Raw genomic sequence first — 26,533 nt, forward strand, 5'->3', positions numbered from 1 at the left:
TTACTTTCTTAAGCTATCTGTTCCTTTGCTCAGAGGTTACTGGGGAGAAGCAGCATTCTGACTAGAGCAGAAGGGTCTTCATCTTGTGATTCTGGCTTTTATTTAGGTGTCAGGTGATTTATCCAAGGCTGACATCATCAAGGAGGCTCAGCACCCCCGGACTCCCACGGACACTACAGAGGAGAAACTGAGAAACAGATTGTACGAGTTAGCAATGAAAATGAGTGAAAAGGAGACTTCATCAGGGGAGGATCAGGAGTCCGAAACCAAGACAGAATCAGAGAACCAGAAGGAAAGTCTGTCCTCTGAAGACAACAGCCACAGTGTCCAGGAAGAGCTGAAGAAGGTAAGGGCTGTGAAACCGTCTGAGACAGCTAAAGCCTCTGCAGCTGGCATGTTGTGGAGAGGTTCCCTATTTGTGCGGAGATGTGCTGAGTCCCCATTGAGTTCTCTCTAAAATGCCCATCTCTCTTGGAGAGAGCCCGTGAGAACCCTTCTTGATCATGCTATATGGTACAATTAGGAAATAGCACCACGTGTCTCTTGTCTCCTACTGTCCTTACCAAGGTAGCTCCGTCCTTCATGTCTGTGCTTTAATACCCCTGATCTCTCTTACTGGTAAAGACCAGTGTTATTTCCCACCCCATTCACTCCCTGAACAATTTTGCCCATACATGAGGTTATCTAGCCAATCCCTCTTTTAATCAATGATGATGCTTTGTTCCATAGAGTCTTTATGTTCCAAGTAGTCTTCTGAATTGTTTAATCTCTGCAGTTTTCAGATGTTGGTTTGCTTGTTTTAGCCTCAGAATCCTTTTCTTATGTGGGATCTCCTTGTTTCAAACAGAAGCATCGCTGGGTCCCCAGACCCCCAACCCCTCCTCCTCCCTGTCCCCTGCCCCTGGCTGGCCCTTGAGCTCAAGCAACACAGTTTGGAAACAACAGAATATAGACCCAATCTCCAGCAGAAAGGAATCTCACACACCCCACCACAGCTCTGCCCACTGTCCTCTAGCATGTGCCTGGGTTTTCTCTGCAGCTTCTGAAAGTACATTTATGCCAGACTTGCCAAGTTTGACTCAGAATATCCCTACCTGCCTCCAAAGGAAGGGAAAAATGAACATTTATTGAGTGTCTCCTCTGTGCCTGGCACTTTATGTATGTTAGCTCATTGAATAACCTTTGAAATAGAGGCAGCCCATTTTTGCAGATGAGAAAACTGAAGCTAAGTCATTAAGATACTTAACTCAAGGCCCACAGCTAATAAGTTTCAGAGCTGAGGCTGCCTCACAAACCTGCTTGGCCTCAAGTCACACACTCCTTCCTTTATAATAACCTTCCTCTTCTGGAGTTCATATAAAGATTTGTCTGCCAACATTTCAATTTCTTTGCACTTGTGGTAAACTCAGTATGAAAGATACTATTTCATCTTTGGAGCAATGATTCTGGTGGAGAAAAACCCATAAATGCTATATAAGCTAACAACTTCGTGCATGGGTGAGTGAGCCCCCTTCATGTGCTCAGCAGCTGAGCTGAGGTACTGCAGAGCAGCCAGGCCAAAAGAAAGTTTGTCTGTAATCATGAATGAACTCTTGAACCTTCCAACACCCCCAGAATCTGCCTTTCATTCATCCCTATCGCACCCTCTACAACCATTGTGTCCTAACCCATGGGCCTTTCTTTCCCCTGGCATGTCTGTGGGTTGGAGCATGCAGCTTGGTCTCCACAGGCAGCCCTGCCTGGGATGTGGGCTCCAACCATCGTAAAGGGCTCTGATCCTGTCTGTTACTTGAACCAACAATGCAGCGTTGTAGTCACATTAGTATGCTAGAGCTGATAGCCTGATGGTAACTGAAGAATATCACATAATGTCTTACGATGGCTCTATGTCCTGCTGGATTTGCTGCCTCATGGTCCCAAGGCTTAGAAACTCATGCTGTCCCTGTGGCATGCCAGGCTGCGATGAGTCAGGCACTGCCACCCCTCATCAGCCTGCAGGGGGCAACCTTCTGGAGGCACAGACACCACCTACATATTTTCTCATGAGCAGAATGTGAGCAGGGAAAAGAGGAGACACTGGGAGAAATCCTGGGGACCTGGGCAAGCCCCTATCCTGCCCCATGCCCTCACTGAGCAGGAAATTTACAGAGTTGACTTTATTCAGACTCCCAAATACATCAGCCTCTCAAATTTCAAGTCTTGTCTCCCAACCTACCATGAATCAATGAATTAAATATTCAACCAGATTGTCTTTTTTTGCAACTCCATATAGCAAATAAAAAATATTCATTTTTATAACTCCATATAGCAAATAAAAAAGATAATATGTTTTCCACATTGGGCATGGACTTACTCTGGTTAAAGGAAAACAGAAATACAGGTTTACATATTGAATATTATTTTAAAACAGAAGAGTATAGATAGGTTTTAGAATTAGACTGAGTTTGAAAAACAACCAGCCAGTGTACAAACTCTGTGGACTTTAGTTAATGTCTTAACTCACTGCTGCTCCTTGTAACAATGTCATTTCTTGCCTGCTTACTGTACCCCACCTCCTAACAGATCTCCTATCCCTCCAGGCCCTTCCTGCCCTCTCGCTAGGACAAGTCCTTTTTGCACTCAGCAGCCCGAGCTGCCCAGCAGCTTGCTTGCAGCATGTCGACAGGCTCATGTCTGCCTTAGTTTTTAATTAAGCCCAAGGACCCAGCCCAGGTTTTCATTGTTGATTGAATGAATACATCTTGTCCTCGTTTGTAAAATAATCATATTCCTTTGTAGAGTTGTGAGAATTGAATTATGTAGTGTAGGGTTTAGCACATAGCAGGAGCCCAGCAAATCTTAATTATTGTATCCCTTTGAACAATCTCAAGGAAAATAAACTTCACCATCATGAAATTTCCATCTGCTGGTACTGAAGGGACAGCATAGTGCCAATTCCAATCAACACTTGCAGTGTCAAACTGTAGTTTTGTAACCACATTTGGTGTTCCTTGATGCTATGCAGAATGTAAGTAGGAAAAACAATGCACCAGTCCCCCAGGTTGTCATCGTCAGGATCAGAATAACTTGGAAATCCTCATGATCCAACCACTACCAGTTGGTCACACACACACATATGCGCGCACACAGAGCCCTTCACTGGGGAGTGGGTCTGGATTAATGTGACTATTCCAGAGACTGCTGCTCCATCCCTCTCTCTCTACCTTGGTAATATATCTGTCCCAGTCGAAGGCATGAGGCCTTCTCAGAGCAGCAGGAGCTTCTCTTTCTGTGCAAAAGAGCAGGTGGAAGTACTGTAGAAATACTACTCCCAGGAGCAGCCCTAACCAGTGACTGATAGGAAGGGTATAAATATCTCAACTCCTTTTCTCCCAATTGTTGTAATAACTCTGAAGCATGAGGTATACATTGACTCCCTAAGTTCCCCAGCAGATTTACCTCTGTCCACATTCAGTGATAACTGGCTTGATACGACAGGCTTGACTGAGTCCCTTTCCATGTCTCACTTCCCTGCTCCTCTGCCACTATTTTCTGGGATTTCCTCCCAAATAAACCACGTGCACTCAAATCTTTGTCTCAGGGTCAGCTTCTGGGGGGGTGGTGGGGTGGTGGTGGCCAGACTAAGACAGTAACCAAACAGAAGAAAGCATAGCATTCCCAAATCAGGAGTGATTTCTTCAGTATTGTGAATAAGCAATGAGAAAATCCAGACACCAAATGGGCTTTTGACTGCCCTTATCCCACCCAGAGAAGCCTTGCCCTGGACAAAGAGGGAACTTGGCCAGTGCCTCTGCCACTGTCCCTGTTGTCAGAGAGCCAGAGCTGAGCAAGGTGCATTCACCTATAGACACAGTGACAACAGCAGTAGTTCAGTGCCTTAGTGTAACATGCCTTCTCGGACCTGGGCCTTCAGAATCCTGTCCAGCTGCAATAGAACCATATTTTAGAAACATACATTTTCTTAATTGGATTCAGATCTTTCCTGGAGACAAACTTATCCCTACAGTTGGATTAAATGTCTCCCTTGGACTGTATGTCGGGATGATTTAACGATGGTCAGTGCCAACTGAATTTTAACTGAGCTTGGGGCCAATCCAAAAACCTCTTGGGAGCTAGGTTCCCAAATGGTCTTATTTCTTCTTAAAGTAACAACTTGTTTCCACCAAACCTGTAGTCAGCCTTCCAAACCCTGTGGTCCCCAGAGCTGGGGAAGGAGCACTTACTTCTCCTCCACCACTGGGCAGGTGGCCGTGCTCATGGTTCTTTTTGCCTCTAGAGATGCAGATGCTACACTCCTAACAATCAAGAAGGGCCAAGGACTCCTGGCCTGAATCTGGAGACTACATGCAGGGGCCACATCTCCCACAAACCCCCTAATCTCTCTAGGCCCAGACTACCAATTCCCAGTATCCCTTCTAGCTCCAAAATTCCAAGGTTCAATATATGTGATGGGTTAAATAGGTTTTTCTTTCCATTTACATTGCTTTTCATGTGATAAAAAATGTCCTATGTGTCAAACTTTTGGAACACGAGTCTTCATTGAGGGCCCAAATTAGCAAATTCGTGCATTGTAGTCAAATTTGTTACAGTGTCCTTTAAAGCAGCTTTATTTAAAGCAGGAGTGTCCAACCTGCCGCCTGTGAACAGCATGCTGATTTTGCGAGGACTTTTTTTGCTTCTCCGTGGTGTTGGATATCACAAAAAGTATGCATAGCCTTTTTTTCTTTAACCAATCAGCTTTTGTTAGTAATTGTGTATTAATGTGTGGCCTACCACAACTCTTATTTGTCCAATGTATTGCAAAGAAAAAAAAAATTGAACATCCTAAAAGTGTCTTTATTAATGATCACAAGGAACTGAACCGTTGTGCTGTATTTTTGCAGCAAAGTCACTAACCAGCAAACATCACCCAAGTTTACAGTTTCATAAATGGTTCTCATCAAAATACTGGGACTTCTCTAAACTAATTAATGTTTTTTTCCCTCAAGCAACAAATTAATTAGTGCATCTTTCCGTGGCTGCTACCCAATTACTTAAGTCAAGCCATATGGAAACACGATCCTCATCAGTGGTGAGGGAGACAGATTTACTGACTGTTGTCTGAGAAGACCCAGAGCCTTGGGCTTCTCAAGTTTTATGTGCTTGTGAAAAAATTGTTGTTGATGTCATGGTGTTAATATAAAATCAAGTATTATTGTGCACATGTGTCTCGCCCTTGTCAAATAACACCCTTCACATGAGATTAGTGTGCCTTTCATCTCAGGGAGCCTTTTATTCCAGAAGACCTGTCTTCATCGTCACTTGTTGCTAGAGTGAATATAGCATTAGGTATTGACTTGTAACTTCCAAGCTACACTGATGTCAATAGGCCTTAGGCCTATTGAAGAATTGACACCTCTTTTCCAACTTTCTGTTTAAATGCTGCCATAGGAAAACAGAGAAGCTTTAGCTGTCCACCTAGAGCTACAGCTCTTATCCACAGCGCTTGAACAGGTGAGGTTTCATTTCCTTCATGCTGTTATTGGCACCATTCATTCCTTACAACCATATTCTGTGGGGAGTGGGGCCTGCCCAGCTGGGAAGGCAGAGTTCTGGGACATCTCCTGCATCACTGGGGCTTGGCGGAATATCCTCTCTAGGGAAAGATGGGCTGAGTGCTAGAGAAAGATTTTTCAGAATACCAATGCAGACATTCCTTCAAGCCTCAGTAAACTGCGGGTGTTACCTGAAAAGCCAATAAGAAGCTATCACCCCAGCCACAGCGTTATAATGAGACACAGGACAGATAAGGTTTGAAAGGAGAAAGGCAGAGTTGCTCTCTAGAAGGTTGTGAGTAGACATGTCTTGAAATGTCTTGTTCAGAGTCTGACTCTGCAGAATCCCAAAAGTAAGATGCCCGGAGGAGGCAGGCAGGACCACGGGTGAGGAGAGGGGAGAGGAAGCAAAATACCATGTGCCTAAAGCTCTTGCAGAATAGGCAAGATTGCACTCTGAGAAAACATTTCTGGGTAGCAAGAAGATAATAACCAGAGATGGAAAAATATGTATACCAGTGTCTCCTACAAACACAAATACCGAAATCCTAAAGAAAACACTAGCAAACTGAATTTTGCAACATTAAAAGAATCACGTTATCCTAATGTATTTTTTTCTGAGAATGCAAAATAAATACTAAGAACCTCCACTGTTATGATAAATAATTTAGTAAGTACTCTTATTTTTAAGCACATAATTATCTCAATTGATGACAAAATGGCCCTTAAAAACAAGCAACACGTATTCCATTGGAGGGGAACCTCTCAGTGGAATAGGAAGGTAATTTTGTAATATGATAAAAAAAAAAAAAATAGCATTTCAAGCCACTACAATGAAACCCTAGATTTTCTTCCAGGTGGTAACGCATTTTAAATATCAAAAACATCATGAACATCATAAGACTTTCATACTGATCAAAGAAATACATGACAAAGAGAGGAATTTATAAATGCTTTTACAGACACACATGTTCTGTTATTCAAAACAGCATGTACATGTTTAGAAAATATTACATATGGCTTTAAGATTTGTTTTAAACTATAAGTAAATAATAGGTAATTATTTGGAAAATACTGTTTCTAAAGAAGTAAATGAGCAAAACTGACTCTAAGAAGATTATAAAACATCAACAGGCCATGCAAAATGTTCAAAGAATTATTCCTTAGAAAGAAGTTAAGTCTTGGGTATCTTTGGCAATGAAATCCATCAAACATTTATGGTGCTAATTACTCCCATACTGGTTAAACTATTGTTGAGCATTTTTTAAAAAATGGAATCTATCCCAGTTCATTTTTTTTTTTTGTAGAGACAGAGTCTCACTTTATGGCCCTCGGTAGAGTGCCGTGGCCTCACACAGCTCACAGCAACCTCCAACTCCTGGGCTTAAACGATTCTCTTGCCTCAGCCTCCCGAGTAGCTGGGACTACAGGCGCCCGCCACAACGCCTGGCTATTTTTTGGTTGCAGTTTGGCCGGGGCTGGGTTTGAACCCACCGCCCTCGGTATATGGGGCCGGCGCCCTACCGACTGAGCCACAGGCGCCGCCCTATCCCAGTTCATTTTAACTAATTAAAGCCTAGGTCTAAATCTGCTGCAAAAGTCACGTGCTGCCAAAAATTCACATATTACCTTACTGGTGAATAAACATTCAGAAATTCTCAACTTGTTAGCAAATTGTTTTCAACTACATATTAAAATAATAATTTAGAATGGCCAAGTAGGATTCAGTCTAGGAATGTAATAATATCAATTTTAGGAAATCCACTAACATTCATTGTATTTACAGGTTAAGGAGGAGAAAACATGATTATTTCATTAAATTCTTAGCTTGGTGTCTGACATATAGTAGGAAATTCATAAATATTGAATGAAGAATAAATTGCAAAATAACAGCTGATAAAATGGGAAGATTAAAAACACAACAGCAGTGGCAGATAGCTGTTTGTGGGTTGTAGACCTTTCAATGACTTTGATGAACATAATGAGCCTTCTCTTCATAAAGTATAAAAAATGAAAGTGATTCAGGTGGAATTGGAGAGTCACAGATAACATGAAGCCCATCCATACACCCAAAGTTATAAAACCACTGTCAGCAAAAGACAAAAGATGTCTTCTATTATTTTATTTTCTGACATTGGTCTGACATTTTTACCAATGCAATAAGACAAGAAATAAAAGTTACCAATACTGGGGAAAAGAATTACAATGACACATTACTGACTTTCTTTCTTTTTATTTTTTTATTTTTTTGAGACAGAGTCTCACTCAGTTGCCCTTAATAGAGTGCCGTGGTGTCACAGCTGCCAGCAACCTCAAACTCTTGGGCTCAGGTGATCCTCTCACTTCATTCTCCCAAGTACCTGGAACCACAGGCATGCACCATCATGCCCGCCTAATTTTGCTTTTCTATTTTTAGTAGAGACAGGGGTCTCATTCTTGGCCAGGCTGGTCTCAAACCCCTGAGCTCAGGCAGTCCTCCCACTTTGACCTCCCAGAGTGCTAGGATTATAGGCATGGACTACCAGGCCCAGCAATGTATTATTGACTTCTAACTTAAGCTAATAAAATCAGCTAAAAAGATTATTAGAAATAATGAGTTCAGCAGAGTAACTTATCGTGAAAGAGTAATACATAAGCAAACATTTCCTATATATCAGCGATAACCTTTCAGAAGATATCAAGGGAAAATCTTATTTACAATAGCAGCAAAAGTATACACAGTGCTGAACATACACTTGACATACAACCCAGCAAGCTCACCATTACATATTTACTGAAGATAATGAGGACCACACACAGAGACACACATGCAAAATAGATTAAGAATGTTTATAACAGCTCTGTTCATGATCACCAAAAACTGGGAACAACCCCAATGCCCATAAGTTGGTGAGTGAACACACTATGGGTCATTCATACAACAGAATACTACTTAGCAATAAAAAGAAATGAATCACCTAGAGTAACAATGACATTGAGAATCTCGAAAGCATTATGCTGAGAGGAAAAAAGACTCTAAGGCAGTGGTTCTCAACCTTCCTAATGCCACGATCTTTAATACAATTCCTCATGTTGTGGTGACCCCCAACCATAAAATTATTTTCGTTGCTATTTCATAACTGTAATTTTTCTACTGATATGAATCATAATGTAAGTATCTGATATGCAGGATGTATTTTCATTGTTACAAAGGGGTCGTGACCCACAGGTTGAGAACTGCTGCTCTAAAGGTTACATATTGCCTATTTATATGACATTCTGGAAAAGGAAAAACTATAGGGACAAGAAACATATCAGTGGTTTAAAAGGATGGGGTAGGGGACATTGATATAAAGTGAGACATAGGCAGTTTTTTTTTTTTCTTTTTGGTGAGATGGAATTATTCTATATCTTGATTTGGTGGTGGCTACATGCACATGTCAAAATTCATAGACCTATATGCCTTGAAAGGTTGAATTTTATTATATATAACCCACACAGTAAATTCAAGAAAATTTCAACCACAATAATACTGGCAATGGAATAAACAAGCAGATTAATGAAACACAATGGAAAATACAGAAAGTGATATTAATACAATAGACCCCCCATAGTTGACCATCTCCCTACATTGACCACCTCCTTAAGACCTGATTTTCATAGACCAGACGTGCACCACATGTACATATGAGTACAGTAGGCCTAGTTCCTTATGTTGACGACCCCTATATTTTGACCAATTGTTATAGTCCCTCGGGTGGTCTACTTACAGAGGTTTTACTGTATAATAAGACATGAGAATAGTATATTTGATGTCACTAGAGAAAGATTAAGAAATATTAGATTATTTAACAAGTTATGTAACACAAGCTGGTTAATCATTTGAGAAAAACTAAATTAAATCCATACATCATACCAGATACAAGAATAAATTCTCAATGGGCAGAAGTTTAAAATGTTAAGTAAAAGACTTAGGTAATTATTAGAACAAATTATAGATGAATATTTTGTGACATTAGAACAAGAAAGTCAAGAAATCTTAAAATACTAAAATATATAATTGTATAAAAATTAAGAACCTTTGTTCATCAAAAAAATACAATTAAAAAGAAAACAATAATCAAAAGGACACATTGCCTAAATGTATAATGGATGAAGAATTAATATTTTTGCAATACCAGTGGATAAAAGGTAATGCAAATAAGCAGGCAATTCATCAAAAAGAGAGAGAATGTAAATCTACCATAAGTATATGAAAAAATATTTAACTTCAATTGTATTAACAATTTTTATTTAACACCTAGCCCAGGACTTGCCCTTTGATTGTCACATTCATTGTTTTTTACTTAGTGTTAATTGAGAGACTTAATGTGCCCAGCACTATTGAAGCACTGGAAAAATGGCCAGGACCAGGACAAAGTTAATCATTTGCTCAGACAATCAATAAGGATACAAATTAAAATAATGAGATGCCACTCTGGCCTAACAAATTCAATGATTCAAAAGAACGATGGTCAATGTTGGCAAGAATTCAGGAAAACAGGCAGTCTACTACTCATAAAATAGTGGGAGCACATATTAAACTTGGTAACCCAAAACAATCAGATAGTGCATACCCTTTGATCCAGCAAGGGTACTTTCACCCTTTTATTCTAAGGAAAAACTGGTTTATTACAATGCAGTTCATCTACCATTGTGGTTTGACTGTAAGAAAATGTTGGAGACAACCCAACCATCCCACAGTAAGAGATTCTTGGAGAAATGAGGGATGAGGCCTAGATGACGGATGGAACATAGGCAGTGGAATAGCTAAGATCAATAGGCCCAGGTACAAGCAGGTGCGTAAATTTCATGTGGGGAAGTTGAGGAGGTTTTGCTTTATGTTCTATGTTTTGTTTTGGTTTTTTCACCTCTATCTCTCTTTCTGTGAGGTAAATTTCTCTTCTGACAGTGAAGGGATAGTGGAATTGGAGTTTCCAGATTGTGAAGAGTATTTGAAATAACCATTGCATAGATTGTAAAGTGTACAATAAGGAGGCAGAGGAAGTCACCAGGCAGCATTGACAGCCTAGATAAGGTCACATCACGAACATTTATCTTAAGTGTAAAGACCTTGTAAATGAATACAGCAACCTTAAATGCAACTAAATGTGAAATTTAAAAATCCATTCTATTCAAGGAAAATGTTTATTCCTCATGTGTCTATTCATAACTTCACATCGTTTGGCATAATTACACAGTATGGCTCAAGTGGTTCTGGAATTTACAATAGAACTCATTTCAGAGGTTTCTAGTTTATCCATTAATTTCTTTTCAAACCATTAAGGGGGGGTACAAATGTTTTGGGGTTATAGGTGTGCCCATCACCCAAATATTGTTCACTGTACCTATTATGTAAGTTTTTGCCCCTTCCCTTCACTCCTTTCCCCTTGCTTGATTTCTGCTGAGTTTTACTTCCCTCTGGCACATGTGTGCTCGTGAGTCAGTTCCAATTTAATAATGAGTGCATGTGGTGTTTGCTTCTCCATTCTGGAGATACTTACCAGAAGTATCCATACAAATTGTTGCAAAAGGCATTGAGTCATCCTTTATAATAGCTGAGTAGTATTCCATGGTACACACACCTCACAGTTTATTAATCCACTCATGAATCAATGGGCACTTGGGTTGATTCAAGATCTTTGCAATTGTGAATTGCACTGCAATAAACATTCAAGTACAGGTGTTTTTTGTTTGGGTTAGATAACCAGTAGTGGGATTGATGTATTGAATGGTAGGTCCACTTTTAGTTCTTTGAGAACTCTCCATAGAGTTTCTCTAATGATTAATTTCTAGTTTTATTTTACTGTGGTCTGAGAATATACATGGTATTATTTCAACTTTTCTAAATTTGTTGAGATCTATTTTGTGGCCTAAGATATGATTGATCTTGGAGAATATCCTATATGCTGCTGAAAGGAATGTGTATTCAGTAGTTTGGTGTAGAATGTTTTATAAATGCCTGCTAGATCTATTTGTTCTGTATTTCCATTTAAAACCAGTGTTTCTTCATTGATTTTCTGCTTTGATTGTCCTTCCAGTTCTGTCATTGGGATGTTGAAGATCTCAGTAATTGCAGTGACACTATTTATTTCTTTGTTTAGCTCTAGTATAATTTGTTTAGCTCCTATGTTAGGCATACATTTTTAGGATTGTTATGTCCTCTTATTAAATTGCTCCCTTTACCATTAGATAATGACCATCTTTGTGTTCCTGTACATTTATTGACCTAACATCAATTTAATCTGATATGAGAATGGCTACACTTGCTCTCTTTTGATTTCCATTTGCAAAGAATATTTTTTCCATCCTTTTGCATTGTATCTGTGCGTGTCCTTGTCATTTAGATGTGTGTTTTGGAGACAGAAGATACTTGTGTTTTTTCATCTGTTCAGATAGCCTATGTCTTTTGAGAGGAGCATTCAGACTGTTAACATTAAGTAATAAAATTGATATGTGGGATATTGATCTGTTGATCCTGTTGGGTAGTACATTATTGACTTGTTTTGCTTCTTGTGCCATTGTTTTGTAAGAGTTATGAGGGCTTTTGGGGGGGGTGAGTTGAGGTGATTTTACACTGGTGGGTATCTGTTATGCTGATTCATGTGTAATACTTTTTTGAATATTTTCTACAGGGCTGATCTGATCACGGCAAATTCTCTCTGTCTGGAAAAGACTTTCTCTGTTGATTGTGAAACTCACTTTTGCAGGATACACAATTCTAGGCTGGCAGTTATTCTTTTTAAGAAAACCGAAGATGAGGCCCCAATCTTTTCTGGCTTATGAGGGTCCTACTGAGAAGTCTGCAGTTATCCTGATGAGTTTTCCTTTTAGGTTATTTGTTACTTTTGTCTTGCTGTTTGTAGAATTTTCTTCTTCATTTTGACTTTGGCTACATTGATTATTATGTGTCTTGGAGATGCCCTATTTGCTATGAATCTTCCTGGTGTTTGATGACTATCTGAATCTCTGGCAATAAATGGGAAGTTTTCCTCAGTAATTCCCTCACATTGCTTTTCCATGCTTTTAGCTCTTTCTTCTTTTCTCTTAGAGAAGCCTATAATTCTAATGTTTGTTCACTTCACATAGTCCTATATCTCTTACGGTGATTGCTCAGACTTTTTTATACTCTTATCTGCCTCTTTGCATAACTGGCTTAGCTAAAGAGCCTTGTCTTCAAACTCTGCTTTCTCCTTGGTTTAGTCTGTTGTTGAAGCTTTTTGCTGTGTTTTGAAATTCTCTAAATGACTGTCATTTCTTTATTTTCCATTACACCCTTTCTTATGTTGTCTAGCTTTTTAGCAACTTTTCTATTAATTTTCTCAAAATTTTTTGGGCTTCTTTTTGTTGTTCTTCAACTTTCTCATCAGTTCCATTTATCTTATTTGCCATCTGTATTCTTAATTACATTTCTGTCATTTGGCAGTTTCTTTGTGAGTGGCATCCACTACTATAGCTCCAGGGTGTTGAACTATTTTGTTTTTTTCATGGTGCCAGGGTTATTTTGCTGGTTTTTTTCTCATATGGTTTCTCTTTTCTTAGCTCTGGGTTAATGGGATTGCAGGGCACCTGTTCTTTACTAGAATTCTCATGTTTATTTAGGGCAGTGGTTCTCAACCTTCCTATGGTGGATAGTTTGCTATAGCAACAAAAAATAATTTTATGGTTGGGGGTCACCACAATATGTGGAACTGTTTTAAAGGGTCGTGACATTAGAAAGGTTGAGAACCACTGTCTTAAGAGAAGGGGAATACCCTAGATGGAACTTTTGTGTCCTACTCTGGAATGTTGACTCATTGGGAGAGTTAAGGGATTGCACTGAGAGCCTATAGAGTATCTGTTCTGTTTTAACCCATTCCCCTGTGATTGCCCAGTTTGAGCAGGTGCTGGATGATCTCCTTGTGGGGTAAAGGATCATTCTCTAGCTCATTGTTGAAAGTTTGAGTTGGGGGCTGGTATGACCCTCTCCACAAAAGCTATTGTTTGAGGGGATTTCTTTGGCCAGGGTTACCCCAGGGAGGTGACAGTGGCAGCTAGGTGAGTCTATTTAGGCAGCGGTCATGGATGACTAGTCTGTGGGCATTTTCATGAACCAGGTCATGTAGTAATTGCTGCTCAGGGCTATAGGGGAGGTCCTGAATGAAGTGTTGGACCTTGGGGATATTTTGCTAGCCCAGCAGCAGTAGAAACTCAGTGGTAGGGTCTTAGGCCCAGGTTCAACTGGAATCCGGGGGTGGTGTCACTGGCCCAGAGGGGACCCTGGACCTACAGTGGCAAAGCCTCAGGCTCAGACACAATGAGAGCTTCAGAGCTGGCTCTGGGGATTACAGGGGTAGAGCTGCACATATGGAGGGCTGTTCTGCTGCTGATGGCTAATCATGCAGGCAAAGGGACTACATAAGTGGGCCAGAGATGCTGGTCAGCCAAGGTTCTACCTCCATACTTAGGGTCCATGATGCACTTGTTCAAAGCTTCTCAGGTGGTGCCTGTGGCATCTGAGGTTCCTCCTCTGCTAGGTCCCACACAACTTGAGAGGCATGCTCAGCCCCCGGTCATAGGGCATAGCACAGGGGAGCTTCTGTTCTGTCTACTCCCTTACTGGCCCAGCCAGTGTGATGCAAAGGCTACTGTTGGAAGGCTGTTTCCTGACCAGACCTGGCTTCATGCATCAGTGTGGTCAGAATGCTGTGAGTTGTGGAAACCCAGGATTGGCAGCCACCAGATCTCTGCAGCACCTGCTCTGTGATGCAGTGTCTCTGCACAGACTCTGAACAGCTCCCTGATCAGGTCTACAGAGGGGGAGGGAGGTCTCTCATAGCTTGACCTGCCTGCAACTTTTATTCTTCTCCTAAAAAGCAGTGCCCATTCAGGTTGCTTCTATTCTTCTGTCTTACCCCAAATTGTCCAGCAAATTTACATCCCAAGCAATGTAAATTACACTGAATCCCGCCCCCCACCCAGCTTAATTTCTAAGTTGTTGGGTGGTGCTTGTGAGTATGAATTGGCTGTACCCTATTTGATTGAATCAGTAGGTGCTACAGTGAGCTATCCAGTTGTTCTCCCTGTCAGTGGTTGATGTTTGCAGGAATGAGCCAACTTCAGAGATGTTCTTTTGTGCCTATAATAGGCTCTACCCCTTAGGAGAAGCACTTGAGTGCCCCTGGCAGTGGAAGAGGAGGGGCGAGAGAGAGAGAGAGAGAGACCTGCAGCTCCCAGGGGATTGCTTGTTCACCACAGCAGAAGTGGTAGGGAGAGGCTGGGTAGGTTAGGTTTGGCAAACCTGAAGAGACTCAAAGGCCATTTCCTAGGCTTCTGAGAAAAGCTACTGGGAGGCAGCCAAAGAGGCTTCTCCAAACTACAAAGACTGCTTATGAAGGAGAGCAAGTCTGTAATTCACCAATTGGCTGTCTGGAATAAGCTCTGCCCCACTCTCACTACTCCTACCTCAAGAGTTCCCCCCAGTGTCTGTTTGCAACTGGGTGACCAAATGCCACACTTGACAGCAGTGTCACTGTGGTCTGGGAACTTCATGACAGGGGACCCACCCTAGTCCAACAACGTGACTTTCCTGTGGGGAGATGGGTGCTTCACCAGACGTGTGCAGTCAGACCCACATAACCACTAGTTCTACTCACCTGAACTCCATTGTCCTCAAATCTGTCCCTTATATCCCCTACCAACCTGCTAGAGTCCTGGGGATATAGGATCCAGCCTGCATGTCTGATGCATAGGTGGGCATCCCTAGGGAGTACCAGCAGGCAGAGAACTTGTAGACCAAGCACACTGGGGTCTACTGCAAGTCCTCAGGGGAAAGGTGTGAGGCCCACTCTCTGTGGAGACCTCATACTGGAGGATTGCACCTCCCAAAAGTCTCGATCTGCCCTCCAGACTGCAATGCATGGGGGAATAGGGGAGAGGAAGCGTCTCAGTGGAAGAGAGCAGGGACTCTGGTTCCTCCAGGCCCCTTCCCTGGAATGAGGGCTGCACGGAACATCCAAGCTCTGGGATCTTACTAGTTCACACAGTACAGTGGTTGCAACAGTGCTTGGGCTTGTATGGCTAGAAAAGCTTGCAAACAACTCAGTAACTTGCTGACTACCAAAAGTGTATGGTTATCACAGCACTGGGCTTTGCAGCCTCGCTGGGTTTGATCCACATTGATATCTTTTTTTTTCTTTTTCTATTTCCTGATTTGCTTCACACTTTCCCTCCACAGAGTCCCCAGCAGGCTCCATCACTTCTTCCTCTGAACTGTACCTGGGCTGTGTCCATTCCCCACATCTTTTATGAGAAACCCTTCCTTCCCCCTAAGACACTCCAGCAAGCAATGTCTCTAGTCAGCCATCTTTCCCTCTCTCTCCTACCCATAAATTTTCTGTGAATTAAAATCTACATATGAATTTCAAACCAGATTGAGGGGATGGAGGCATAAAATGGAAATTAATTTCATACATAATAAGAGCAAAAATGTGAAATTAAAGCTTAAGAAAACTGCAAATCTCCAAGAAACACAGCAGTTTGCTAGAAGGAAAGATGGTGTAAAGATGAAGTCTTCCAAAATTAGGTTAGAAGTTTAATGTAATTCAAATCAAAATCTAAAACAGACATTTTTTTAACTTTTCAAAATTATTCTAAAAATCAACATCATCTGATAGAATAAACAGCCAAAAATAGTTTAGAAATGTTCAGGAAAAAAAATAAAAGAGGAGTGAAGAGGATCCATCTATTATAATTTATATATTTTAAAGACACAGTAATTACATGTGTTAGATATTGATGCAAGATGTAATGCAATAGTCCAGGAGAACAGCCTGAAATATATTTAACTCATGATTTATCTCCAGATTCCCATCAATTTCTCATACCTGATCAGAAAAAGGTGGCTTTTTAATAAATGATGGTGGGGCAGTTATTCACTTGTTCTTTGGGGAGAGAGAGAAAAGATGCAGAAAGACAGAAGGCCCCTGACTTTTATTCCAATGAAGGGAATGAATAGATACCCTGGTCTGTAATCCCAGCAATAGATATAAGAGGTAACAAAAAGAGATATCCAGCTTCTCTTGTGAGCAGTGGTGGCTCAAGCTCTGGAGTATGAAGCCCTGCTCATTCACCACTTATTTAACAAATAATTAATGAGCTATGCAAAGAGCTGCGGTGCAGGATAAGAGAGAAAAACTCCTTGCACTCATGGAACTTACCTTCTGTTGGACAAGACAGCTGATAAATATGTAAACATACAACAGGAAAGATGTCTAGTAGTGCTAAGTGCCAGCAGGGTGTTAAGCAGGGCAGAGGATGAAGAGTCTGTGGACAGTGGGGAGCTCTCTGACCAAGTGTCTCCTGAACTGAGACCCAACAGGCAAGCAGGAAGTTGTCAGGCAAAGATGTAAAGGAAGGGCTTCCCAACACATGCAAGGCCCTAAGGTGGAGACGGCCTTGACAAGTTCAAGGGGATAGATAAAGAATGGGGGCCAGAAAGGGGGTAGCAAAAAAGATCAGTGGCCATGATCAGGACCGAGGAAAGCACTGCTGTCTTTTCTACACCTGCCAGGGCAGGTTTGGTGGAAGGTGAGAGCCCCAGCACTCCCTCCTGTGTCATCCTTCCCAGGCCCCGGTTGGCCTACATCAAACAACAGTGATATAGCCACGGAAGGACAAGAAAATGACCTCAGGGAAACATGCAGACCACTGGGTTTAATTCTAGAACCTAACTACAGATAATACACTTTTAAAAATTCATTTTTTTAATCATTAAAAAAGGTAAATCTTAATTCTTTTCTCAATGGCCTTGGCCATCAACACCTGCATGATATAAGAGCCCTACCTTCCTGGAGGTCACTTCTCTTCTAATCTCTGTTACGTGTAATTGTTTCAGTTTATTACATGTGCTAATTTATTAAGTTCATGTTCCGGCTTCTTTCCACAGTTCTGTGCCACCCTTTTGCATCATATCACTCTTCAGGGACATGAGTCTGTTCGCGGAGAATGTATTTTGATGGGTTTTAGCAGCAGGGCCACAGTGCCTTATGTTTCATGAGAACTGAAACATTTGCATTGAATTTTTCTAGCATATTTCTGTCAACTGGGAGGACATATGGAGTTTCTTTTCTTACCTTTGAAAAGAAGAAAAATATATGAAATTTGGACAAATGTCCTTGCTTGCTCTGGTGGTGTGACAGAAGCATTCATAAAGCCATGACAGTGTCTGCACTCTGAGACAGAGAAGAGTAGACGGGGAGTCCAGGTTACACTTAGAACAGATTTTCTTATACAGCACATTCTTTCTCTCTGTGGCGCTGGACCCGACATAGGTACTAGAAGGCGCTAACAGGAGCTCAGCTCTAGCCAGATCGCAAGTGCTGTTGTATGGCCTGGTGGTTGGCTTGCCAAATCAATGTCCTTGATTCTCATTAGTGTCAGTTGGTAGAGGCTGCGGAGTGACCCAAGGGCTCCCTATGGTTAGACCGTTCTCTTGCTGATCAGTTGTTCACTGGTGTGATTGTACACTCAGATTCTGTTTCACCACCACTTTCTACACCCCAATGAATCCAGAGAATCATGCATGTGGAGGAGCTGGTGTGACAGGTGGGAAGGAGCATGGACTTTGGAGACCAATATCTCTGGGCTGAGATCCCAATGTGCATCTTTTTTCACTGACCTGGTTAGTGTCTTTATCTCTAAAGCTGGAATTAAAATATCAAAAATGTGAGGTTGTTGTGAGGGTTAAACACAGTAATGAGAAGCCCTAAGTCATTCCTACATAGTATGGACCCTGTTAACTATGACCTCGATTTCTTTCTTTCTTTTTTTTCTTTTGAGACAGAGTTTCATTATTTCATCCTCAGTAGAGTGCTGTGGCATCACAGCTCACAGCAACCTCAAACTCTAGGGCTTAGGCGATTCTCTTGCCTCAGCCTCCTGAGTAGCTGAGACCACAGGTGCCTGCCACAATGCCCAGCTATTTTTCTGTTGCAGTTGTCATTGTTGCTTAGCTGGCCCGGGCTGGGATTGAACCCGCCAGCCTCGGTGTATGTGGCCGGCACCATAACCATTGTGCTACAGGCACCAAGCCAACCTGGATTTCTTAAGGAGTCTCTCTGGCAAAAGGAGAAGGGGTAGCCCCATTTTGTTTTGTTTTGTTTTAGGACACATTAAAATTTGCTTTAATACTTCTTTGGGGGGGAAAAAAAACCACACTTGTAGTGAATGAACAAGAAACATTTTTATGCTATTATTTGTATCTACCATGCCATGAATTCATAGGGGAAGAGGTTCCAGCAGCTCAGGGAGGCACCTTGCCATTTAATGTGACAAAGTGTTGCTTGACTTTTGAATTCGTGGGAAATAGGTCCCAGCACCTTGTATCACTGTTACATGGGGACTATTGGTTACCATGGCAAAACTGGAAGAGTTTACAATGTTACCCAGCATGCTGTTGGCATTGTTGTAAACAAACAAGTTAAGGGCAAGATCCTCGGGAAGAGGATTAATGTTCGTATTGAGCATATTAAGTACTCTAAGAGCCGAGATAGCTTCCTGAAACGTGTGAAGGAAAATGATCAGAAAAAGAAGGAAGCCAAAGAGAAAGGTACCTGGGTTCAACTGAAGCGCCAGCCTGCGCCACCCAGAGAAGCCCACTTTGTGAGAACTAACGGAAAGGAGCCTGAGCTCCTGGAACCCATTCCCTATGAATTCATGGCATAATAAGCATATAACATAGCACAAAGGAGTACTAGTGAACCCATGTTTTTAGGAGCAAGAACCTATTTATTCCCCATTAACTCATGGCATAATATGTGTACAGCATAGCACACAGGATAACCAATAGTCCCCATTTTGTTTTATATGACTTGAAGGGGTGGCCCCAATTTATTTTATACAACTTGAACTATAATACAAAAAGGCTTTCCAACTGTCCATAATTCCTCCATCACCCTTTTGTGTTCAAACGTGTCTTTAGACGACCCCTTTGAAGTTTCCTGCTGCTTGGGATATCCACTGTCCCTACTGTCCCCCTAAGGAGTATTCATTAATCACAGGCTGGAAGGAGCACTGGAGGGCCACACGTTTTTGCTAAAGCCAGCTGTGAAGACTGTATCCCTTCTCACAACTCACCCCACACAAGAAACTTGACATCAAAAATAATAAACTGAAAAATTAAATGACTTGGACTCTATCCCATTTCTGGTATTTGGTAATCACCCAATCTCTTGGTTCATGAGAAAAGGAGCTTAGAAATGCTACATTTTTCTTTATTTCAAATGCCTAATGCCCCCTTCTTTCCCTCTTTGGATTTAAATCTCCCATGTAGCAGTTTCTTCCAGATCACCCAGATGGAAAGCACGGCCATGTCTCCCAGCCCCTTGTCTGCACTCTATAGCCACGGCATTTTCTCAGTCTCTTCCCAGATGATGCTTCTTTCATCCCTGCTATAGCTGCCCCACCTCAGTCCTCTGTGACCTTTGATTTGAGCAGCAGTTGTAGTTCCCTACACTTTCTCTCCATGCCCAGTTTTCCTCAGCACTAAATCTGTTCCTGCCATGCCAGTCAGAATTACCTTTCCAAAGAACAGATCTTCCTTCATGCCAGCGTGTTAAGAGCCTGGGCTTTGAAATCAGGCAGACCCAGGTGCAAACCCAGCTCCTGCGGGGCAAACCACATCGCCTCTCTTAACTCAGGATCCTCATTTCTCAGACACAGTGATCACAGCACCTGCATCACAGAGTGGTTAGCAGAGTTAAATGAGGCAGGGCAAATAAAGTGCTGAGCCCAGATCCTGGCACTCAGGAAATGACAGTTACTGGGTAATAACTGCAACAAGAACCTGCTGTGGCATCTCATTGCCAGCAGTAACCTCCTCCCCCAAACTCCAGGGCTGGAATTGAGGCACTGTAGCACTGGCCCTCGCCTCCCTACTGTCTCCCATAGCTTGCCCTGGGTGCACCACCATGGACTCAGCATCTTTCTTGTGCTTTTAGACCACACTGCATAGTCATGTGCTAATAGGACCTGGTCGTCCCCTCTGCAGGTCCACAACCTGTAGCTGGCAGTGCAGGTAGGACTTGTCTTCGCTACTGGCTGTCAATCCTGGATCTTTTCCTGCTGTGCTCCTCAGGGACAGGACCATGGCTCATTTGCTTCTACATCACCTGCAGGGCCCAGTGTAATCAGTGGAATAGAATAGATGCTTCCTGAAGGCTTGAATTAAATTAGTGATGAGGGAAAATGATTGAGTCTGAGGGCCTGGTGTCTTCAGTGTCCCAGCTACGCAATGGACGACCTTGCTCTCATTCCATATCAGTGTGTACGGTTCAGTCTGCTCCCAGTAAAAGGAAAAGGGTCCTCTGTCATCTATCCTATTACTCATGAAAAATGGGAAGCAACAGAATGAGAGATAGAAAGACACTTTTCTCTCTCTCTCTCTCTCTGAGTTAGGTTGATTGCCGTTGTATTTTAGGAGAGACTATCTGTATTCCATTACATATTTGTTTCTTGGTGTCAAGTTGTCCCTTTATGAAATTATGGTGATGGGAGGCAATAGTAGATTAAAGCAGCTCTTTTCTTTTTAAAATATTCCTTTTTGGTGCCTGTGGCTCAAAGGATTAGAGTGCTAGCCCCATATGCTGGAGGTGGCCGGTTCAAACCCGGCCCTGGCCAAAACCTGCAAAAAAAAAAAAAAAATTCCTTTTTTGCAAGAGAAAAATCCGGGAAGCAAAGAGCAGCAAAATTTAGCTTTTTGGGGTAATGGTAAAACGCCTTCTTCAAAACACTAAGAAGAAAAGGAAAAATGTTTCAGGAATACAGTACCTGATGAGAGGCGGCTAAGCCACCAATAATGTGCCCACCTCCAACCCAGTGTGAGGGGCTTGAGGAGGGGCCCATAGCTCTGGACTCAGACACTGCGTGGACTCCTGACACATGCTACCTCATTTAAGCTTCTCAAAATTCTCTCGAGCTAGACGGCGCTATCTCCATTCACAGCTGAGGTTCAAAGAGGTTGAGTTATTTGCCCAAAGTCACACAGTTAGTATAACCTGAATTTCCCAGAACTCAAGAGGCTTCATGTGTCAATGAGGAGCTCACATGAGCATCAGGCCCCCTCCAGAAACCACAAGACCACAGCGGCCCCCACTGTCTCTCTCTCTATTGTACTGGGGAGTCTTGGGAGATGGTTCTGTCATGTGCTCATGTACAGCCGCTTTGCAGGTGCCCACTCAGCGCCCTCATTGATGTTTGGAGCTGGCACAGTCTAGGAAGGACAGGCCTCATCAGGCCACTGCTGCCCACCCACTATGGGAACCAGATACTGCCCAAACACCTTCTCCAGAGCAGCAAGACCAGGGCCAATTTGTAACTTTGGTGGGCCTTGGTATTTTTGCCCCATCTAGATTTAAAAAAAAATTTTTAATCATATTTTATAACTGTTGGTATAAATATTAAATAAACTAATATGTATTAAAACATGTTTCTGGAGCAAGGAGTTCATTCTTTTCCTTGCAATTTTAAAAGAAAGAAAACATTTTCATGGGCCCCTAAAATAATCCTGGGCTCTAGGGTGGGTGCCCACCATGCCTTATGGATAAAGAGGTCCTTTGCAAGACCCTGCAGTGGCAGTCTTCTCTCCAGTGCTCCCCCTCCCCCCCCCCGTGTCTTGATTGACCCAGGGACCAGAGCATATTGCTCTAACCCAAATGTCAATGTCATGTCAGTTTCTACCTGTTTTGCCTTTTTGTTCACCTGTTATAGGTGTCAGAGCAGTCCCTGAGGTGAGGCAGGAAAATCTCTCTTCTGCCCCAGACACCTGCAGACATCCTTTAATCCTCAAAGGTTTTTTCCCACAGTATCTTATATCAAGACGTATATCAAGTTACATAAGTAGACACTGGGACCTGTGGCATAAGCCAGCGCACCACATGCAACCAGACACTGACCCTGTCTGAGCCCAGCTGAGACAGACACACACACACGGGCACACACAGCACCAGGGCTTTGAGTCCAAAGTGGTGTCTCTCTCTGTCTCTCTGAAGACAGGCATCTTATGATGAGCACATGCTCCTGAGACTCACATGTTCACAAGTTTGAGATATTCTGGTAAAGGAGCATTCCTGTTTATTCCAGCTCAAAATGAGTTTGCATTTCTTTATCCAGCACAAAGATTTGCAATGAATCATGACACCAGGGAAAGCTCGGGAGAATTTGCAATAATTGTTAATAAGCAGATAGATCTAGCGTTTAGAATGAAAATATTTTCTTCTTTAGAATTCTATAGGCTCAGAATCTCCCCTGGTAATACCTCAAATTCTGCATGTCTTTAGAAAATAGTTTATAAGGAAGAGTAAATGGAGTGCAAATTTGTTTACAGCAACATGTTTTATGTGATGAAAGTGTGCATGAATAAAGGATAGAAAGACTGCTACGGCTAAAATTTGTGGGACATGAGACATGTTCTTTGCCCTGAAGTCACTAAAGAGAAAAGAAATAATAATCTGAGATGTATAGCTTGGGTCCTGATTTGGTCTTCTTCAGGGGGTCCATTGAAATCCCACTGTATCAGGGCCTTTATCTTGGAATGGGAAATGACTTTATTAAAGGTCTTGTTACTGTTGCCAGTTAGGAGCCCGGCTGGGCACATGAGTCTGTATTGAGGTTGACACTAGTTTTGCCACTTCCTTGATAAGCAAATGAGGAAACTCCTCCTTCGGTGGAGAAGAGTCAAACCTCTGACCTTCCCATCCCTCTGGCCTTGGTTCTGTTGTGCACCTGCTTCTGGGTGTGTTCTCTGCCCTGCCCTTCTCTGTACATCTTCTCTTCTCCAAGGAGTGTGCTCTTGGTTTCAGCCCTGATGGTCATGAAGCTGACGTTATGGATTTGATGTTCCCCATGGGGCTGTGACACAGACTGAACCCTAAAAGTGGACACTTGGGCTCTCAGAGATGAGCATGACTGAGAATTTTGGTCCATCACAGCAGACGGATTCCCCCCTGGGAATCAACCAAGTATCTGCTCTGCTCTGTTCATGCTAATGACATGTTGGTACACACTTGGCATTTTTAAAGAAAATCGTGCATATATCTGGCACTTAATAAATTTGTTGTTTAATTTGTATTTCTTTGATCACTAGAAGGTTGGATTGTACTACGTGGGCTTATCAGCCATTTTCATTCCCTCGTCTGTGGGCTGCAAGTGTCTTTAAGGCCCACCTTTCTATTCTGCAATATACACCTGTCCTGTTAGCTGATTTCCCCCACACTTTCACCTCTCCCTTATTTGCTACCATGAAACTCACATCTCATCTATCTTATACTTAACATCTGGAGTCAAGTCAGCCGCTGGATGGACTGCTCCGTGCTCCCCACTCATTGTTTGTGCCTTTCTGCTCATCCCTTCAGGGCTGTGACCAATAGAAGCGGAAAAGATCCTTTAGCTTTTCATTTCTCCCACGTACAGGCCTCCCTCTCAGCCTCCTCTGAATCTCCACCAGATTTTCATCTGAACAAAACTCCATCCAGTACTAAATATAGGTTTTTAAACATAGTTGTAGAAAGTGCTTTCCGTTTTTCTCTAGCCTGGGCCGGTAACAGGAATTTACATGACAAGTCAGTGGGAGCCCTGCAAGAAATCTAATTTCTTTTATTGGCCAGTGAGCACACTAAGGAATGGAGAGATGGGTACCTGCTCTTGTCATACGGCTAATTAAATCCCAGTGATCTCACATTCCAGTAGGTGCACTGTCTACTGCCAGCCTTGAGTCTGGGTAAATGGCCTCTTCCTAGGTCACAGATGAGAAGCACTGATTCCCTACAGGTGGAAAATTGCTGTGGGTTCCAGTTGGCATTTCCCAATGGAAAGCAAAACTGGGACAATGACCAAGAAAGAGATGTTGTCTAGTTTTCATATAATTTTTCCTTTTAGTCACTTCAGCCAGCTGGAGTGTAGTTCCCTTCTGAAGTGGTCCCAGTCTTTAACCCAGACCACAGACCTTCCAGGTGACACTGTTTGCTTTCCTTAGACTGGCTGCCAGCCACTCCCCACTCTGGCCTAAGGGCAGAGGCAAATGTTTTCTGGGGGCAGGACGGTATGTCAATGTGCCAGGGGATGGGGTCTAGCCAGAGGCATGCCAGGAGGATCGGGATTTCATCTACACAGATTTCTAAGTACTCCGTGATCATAAAAGGATCAAGTTACTAATGAGAAAGACTTAAGAACTGCTTAAACAGAGTCATCTGCATCCCGACTCCTACTAAACACGTATCCAAAGGAGTAAATGTATACACGTTTACACACGTTCTCCCCCATCATGCTGAACCTGCTAATCATGTCTTTCTTTTCAAAAGATATACAAAGACACCGACCCTGTATGGGGCAAACTTTCTAAATACATGTTTCATTTCTAAGAGAAGGGCAACCTAATCTCCTCATATACATACAGTGTTGCCTTTTTTAAAAGGACTCCTGTTGGCTCATAAACTGCATAGCTGTGTTCAAGGCAGAAACAGGTTGGAGTGGAGGAGGCACCAGATGTATCTGGCCCTCTGATTAGGAAAACAAAAGCTGTTCTAGAAACTTCTCAGTAGGTCTCTCCTTCAGGCTCACTGTCAGAACTATGTTCTATGACCACCCCAACCTGCAAGGAAAGCTGAGAAATAGAATATTTTTTTCTGTTCACTTCCATAGTACAAGAAAACAAGGGAGCATGGGCTTGGGAATAGGTGTGTGGAGCTAATACAGGGTCTACTCAGAGACTGCGGAGAAACTCTGTTCCAGTACTCTTCTCATACAGGTGACAAAATGACTTCCAGAAATAGGAAATAATTTGGGCAAGGTCCCATAACTAGATGAAGTTGGAGCCCATGTCTCCTAACTCCAGTCCAGAAAGCTACCCACTGGACCACACTCAGGACAGTTTGACAGTCTGCAACGGAAGTTATATTGAGGAAGTAGGATACCACCCACTAAATGAGACAATCGACATCAAACTATCGGCAGTGGGAAGAGGATATGTGGCTTCTACTTGTGCTCTCCTTCTTCCCTCCCTCCCTAAGAATCTGAAATAATTTATAGGCAGTCACAGAAATTAGGCCAACTCAAATCAGTCCTCCTCTGAGTTCGCTTCTGCTGTGTGGATTTTCACCTCCTCATTCCTTCATCACATTGGTGTTTATGTGTGGTATTACAGAATCAGTCTCATAAGAATGAGTGTCATGATAATATAGAATTTCTGTGTCATTGTTAATGTGCTGTTCTTGTCTTCTGTCCCTTTCTGTTATTGGACCAAACAGAAGTATTCTGCTGTTTCTCTCTGCAACATCTCCACAGAAGTCCTGAAAGTCATCAACGCCACAGAGGAGTTGATAGCAGAGTCTACAGGGCCCTGGGAGTCCCCACCAGTCCCTCCTGACAGAAAGAAGGGGACATTTCCTCTTGGGACCGACCAAGTGAGACTGGATGAGCAGCTGACTTCCCTGGAAGAAAACGTAAGAGGGTGTGGATGTGCCTTGGCAAGGGTGAATGTGTTCAAAGAAGAAGCTGGTGATGCTGTCACTTATCACAGGAGTGCGAGAACACACACACGCCCCATCACCACCACTTTAGAAAAGAGATTCTCAGGAAGGGATTTAGGCTTGGTTTCCCAGGAGCAGACCTGAGATGAGGACTTGTATGCAAGTGACTTATTAGGAAGATGCTCTCAAGGGGGATTGGTAAAGGAAGGAAGAAGGAAAGAATCTGAGCTAGGGTATGATCTCACACAAAGAATGGCTTCAGCCTGATTCTTCAGGGAGCTCTGGAGTTTAAGTTGCATCTCAGAGGTATCCTGACATAAGGCAGAGGAGTAGGCCCTTCTTATAGCCAACAGGCACTTCAGTCTCTCTGCATTCAGGTAAAGCATTTCCAGGAGCCTCAAGGCAGTCCTCCCTGTAGATGTGAGCTGCTAGGAACAAAAGGACATTGAAGCTTGGTGGGCAGAGAGGAGGGTAAATAAT

General features: G+C 42.5%; 1 protein-coding gene across 5 annotated transcripts in view; it reads left to right on the forward strand.

Moving 5' to 3' along the window:
- MYRIP (myosin VIIA and Rab interacting protein) overlaps positions 1-26,533 on the forward strand; it is a 422,909-nt gene that overhangs the window by 373,278 nt on the left and 23,098 nt on the right. For 3 of the 5 annotated variants that reach the window (XM_053600161.1, XM_053600162.1, XM_053600163.1), the window contains exons 11-13: positions 107-346; positions 5,431-5,493; positions 25,832-26,026. In XM_053600161.1, coding sequence (XP_053456136.1) covers positions 107-346; positions 5,431-5,493; positions 25,832-26,026 — 498 coding nt within the window. The remainder of the gene's footprint in view (positions 1-106; positions 347-5,430; positions 5,494-25,831; positions 26,027-26,533) is intronic. The other 2 variants (XM_053600164.1, XM_053600165.1) reach the window with 1 other exon arrangement.

This window comes from Nycticebus coucang, chromosome 8 (assembly GCF_027406575.1).
Source record: "Nycticebus coucang isolate mNycCou1 chromosome 8, mNycCou1.pri, whole genome shotgun sequence".
NCBI classification, from domain to species: Eukaryota; Metazoa; Chordata; class Mammalia; order Primates; family Lorisidae; genus Nycticebus; species Nycticebus coucang.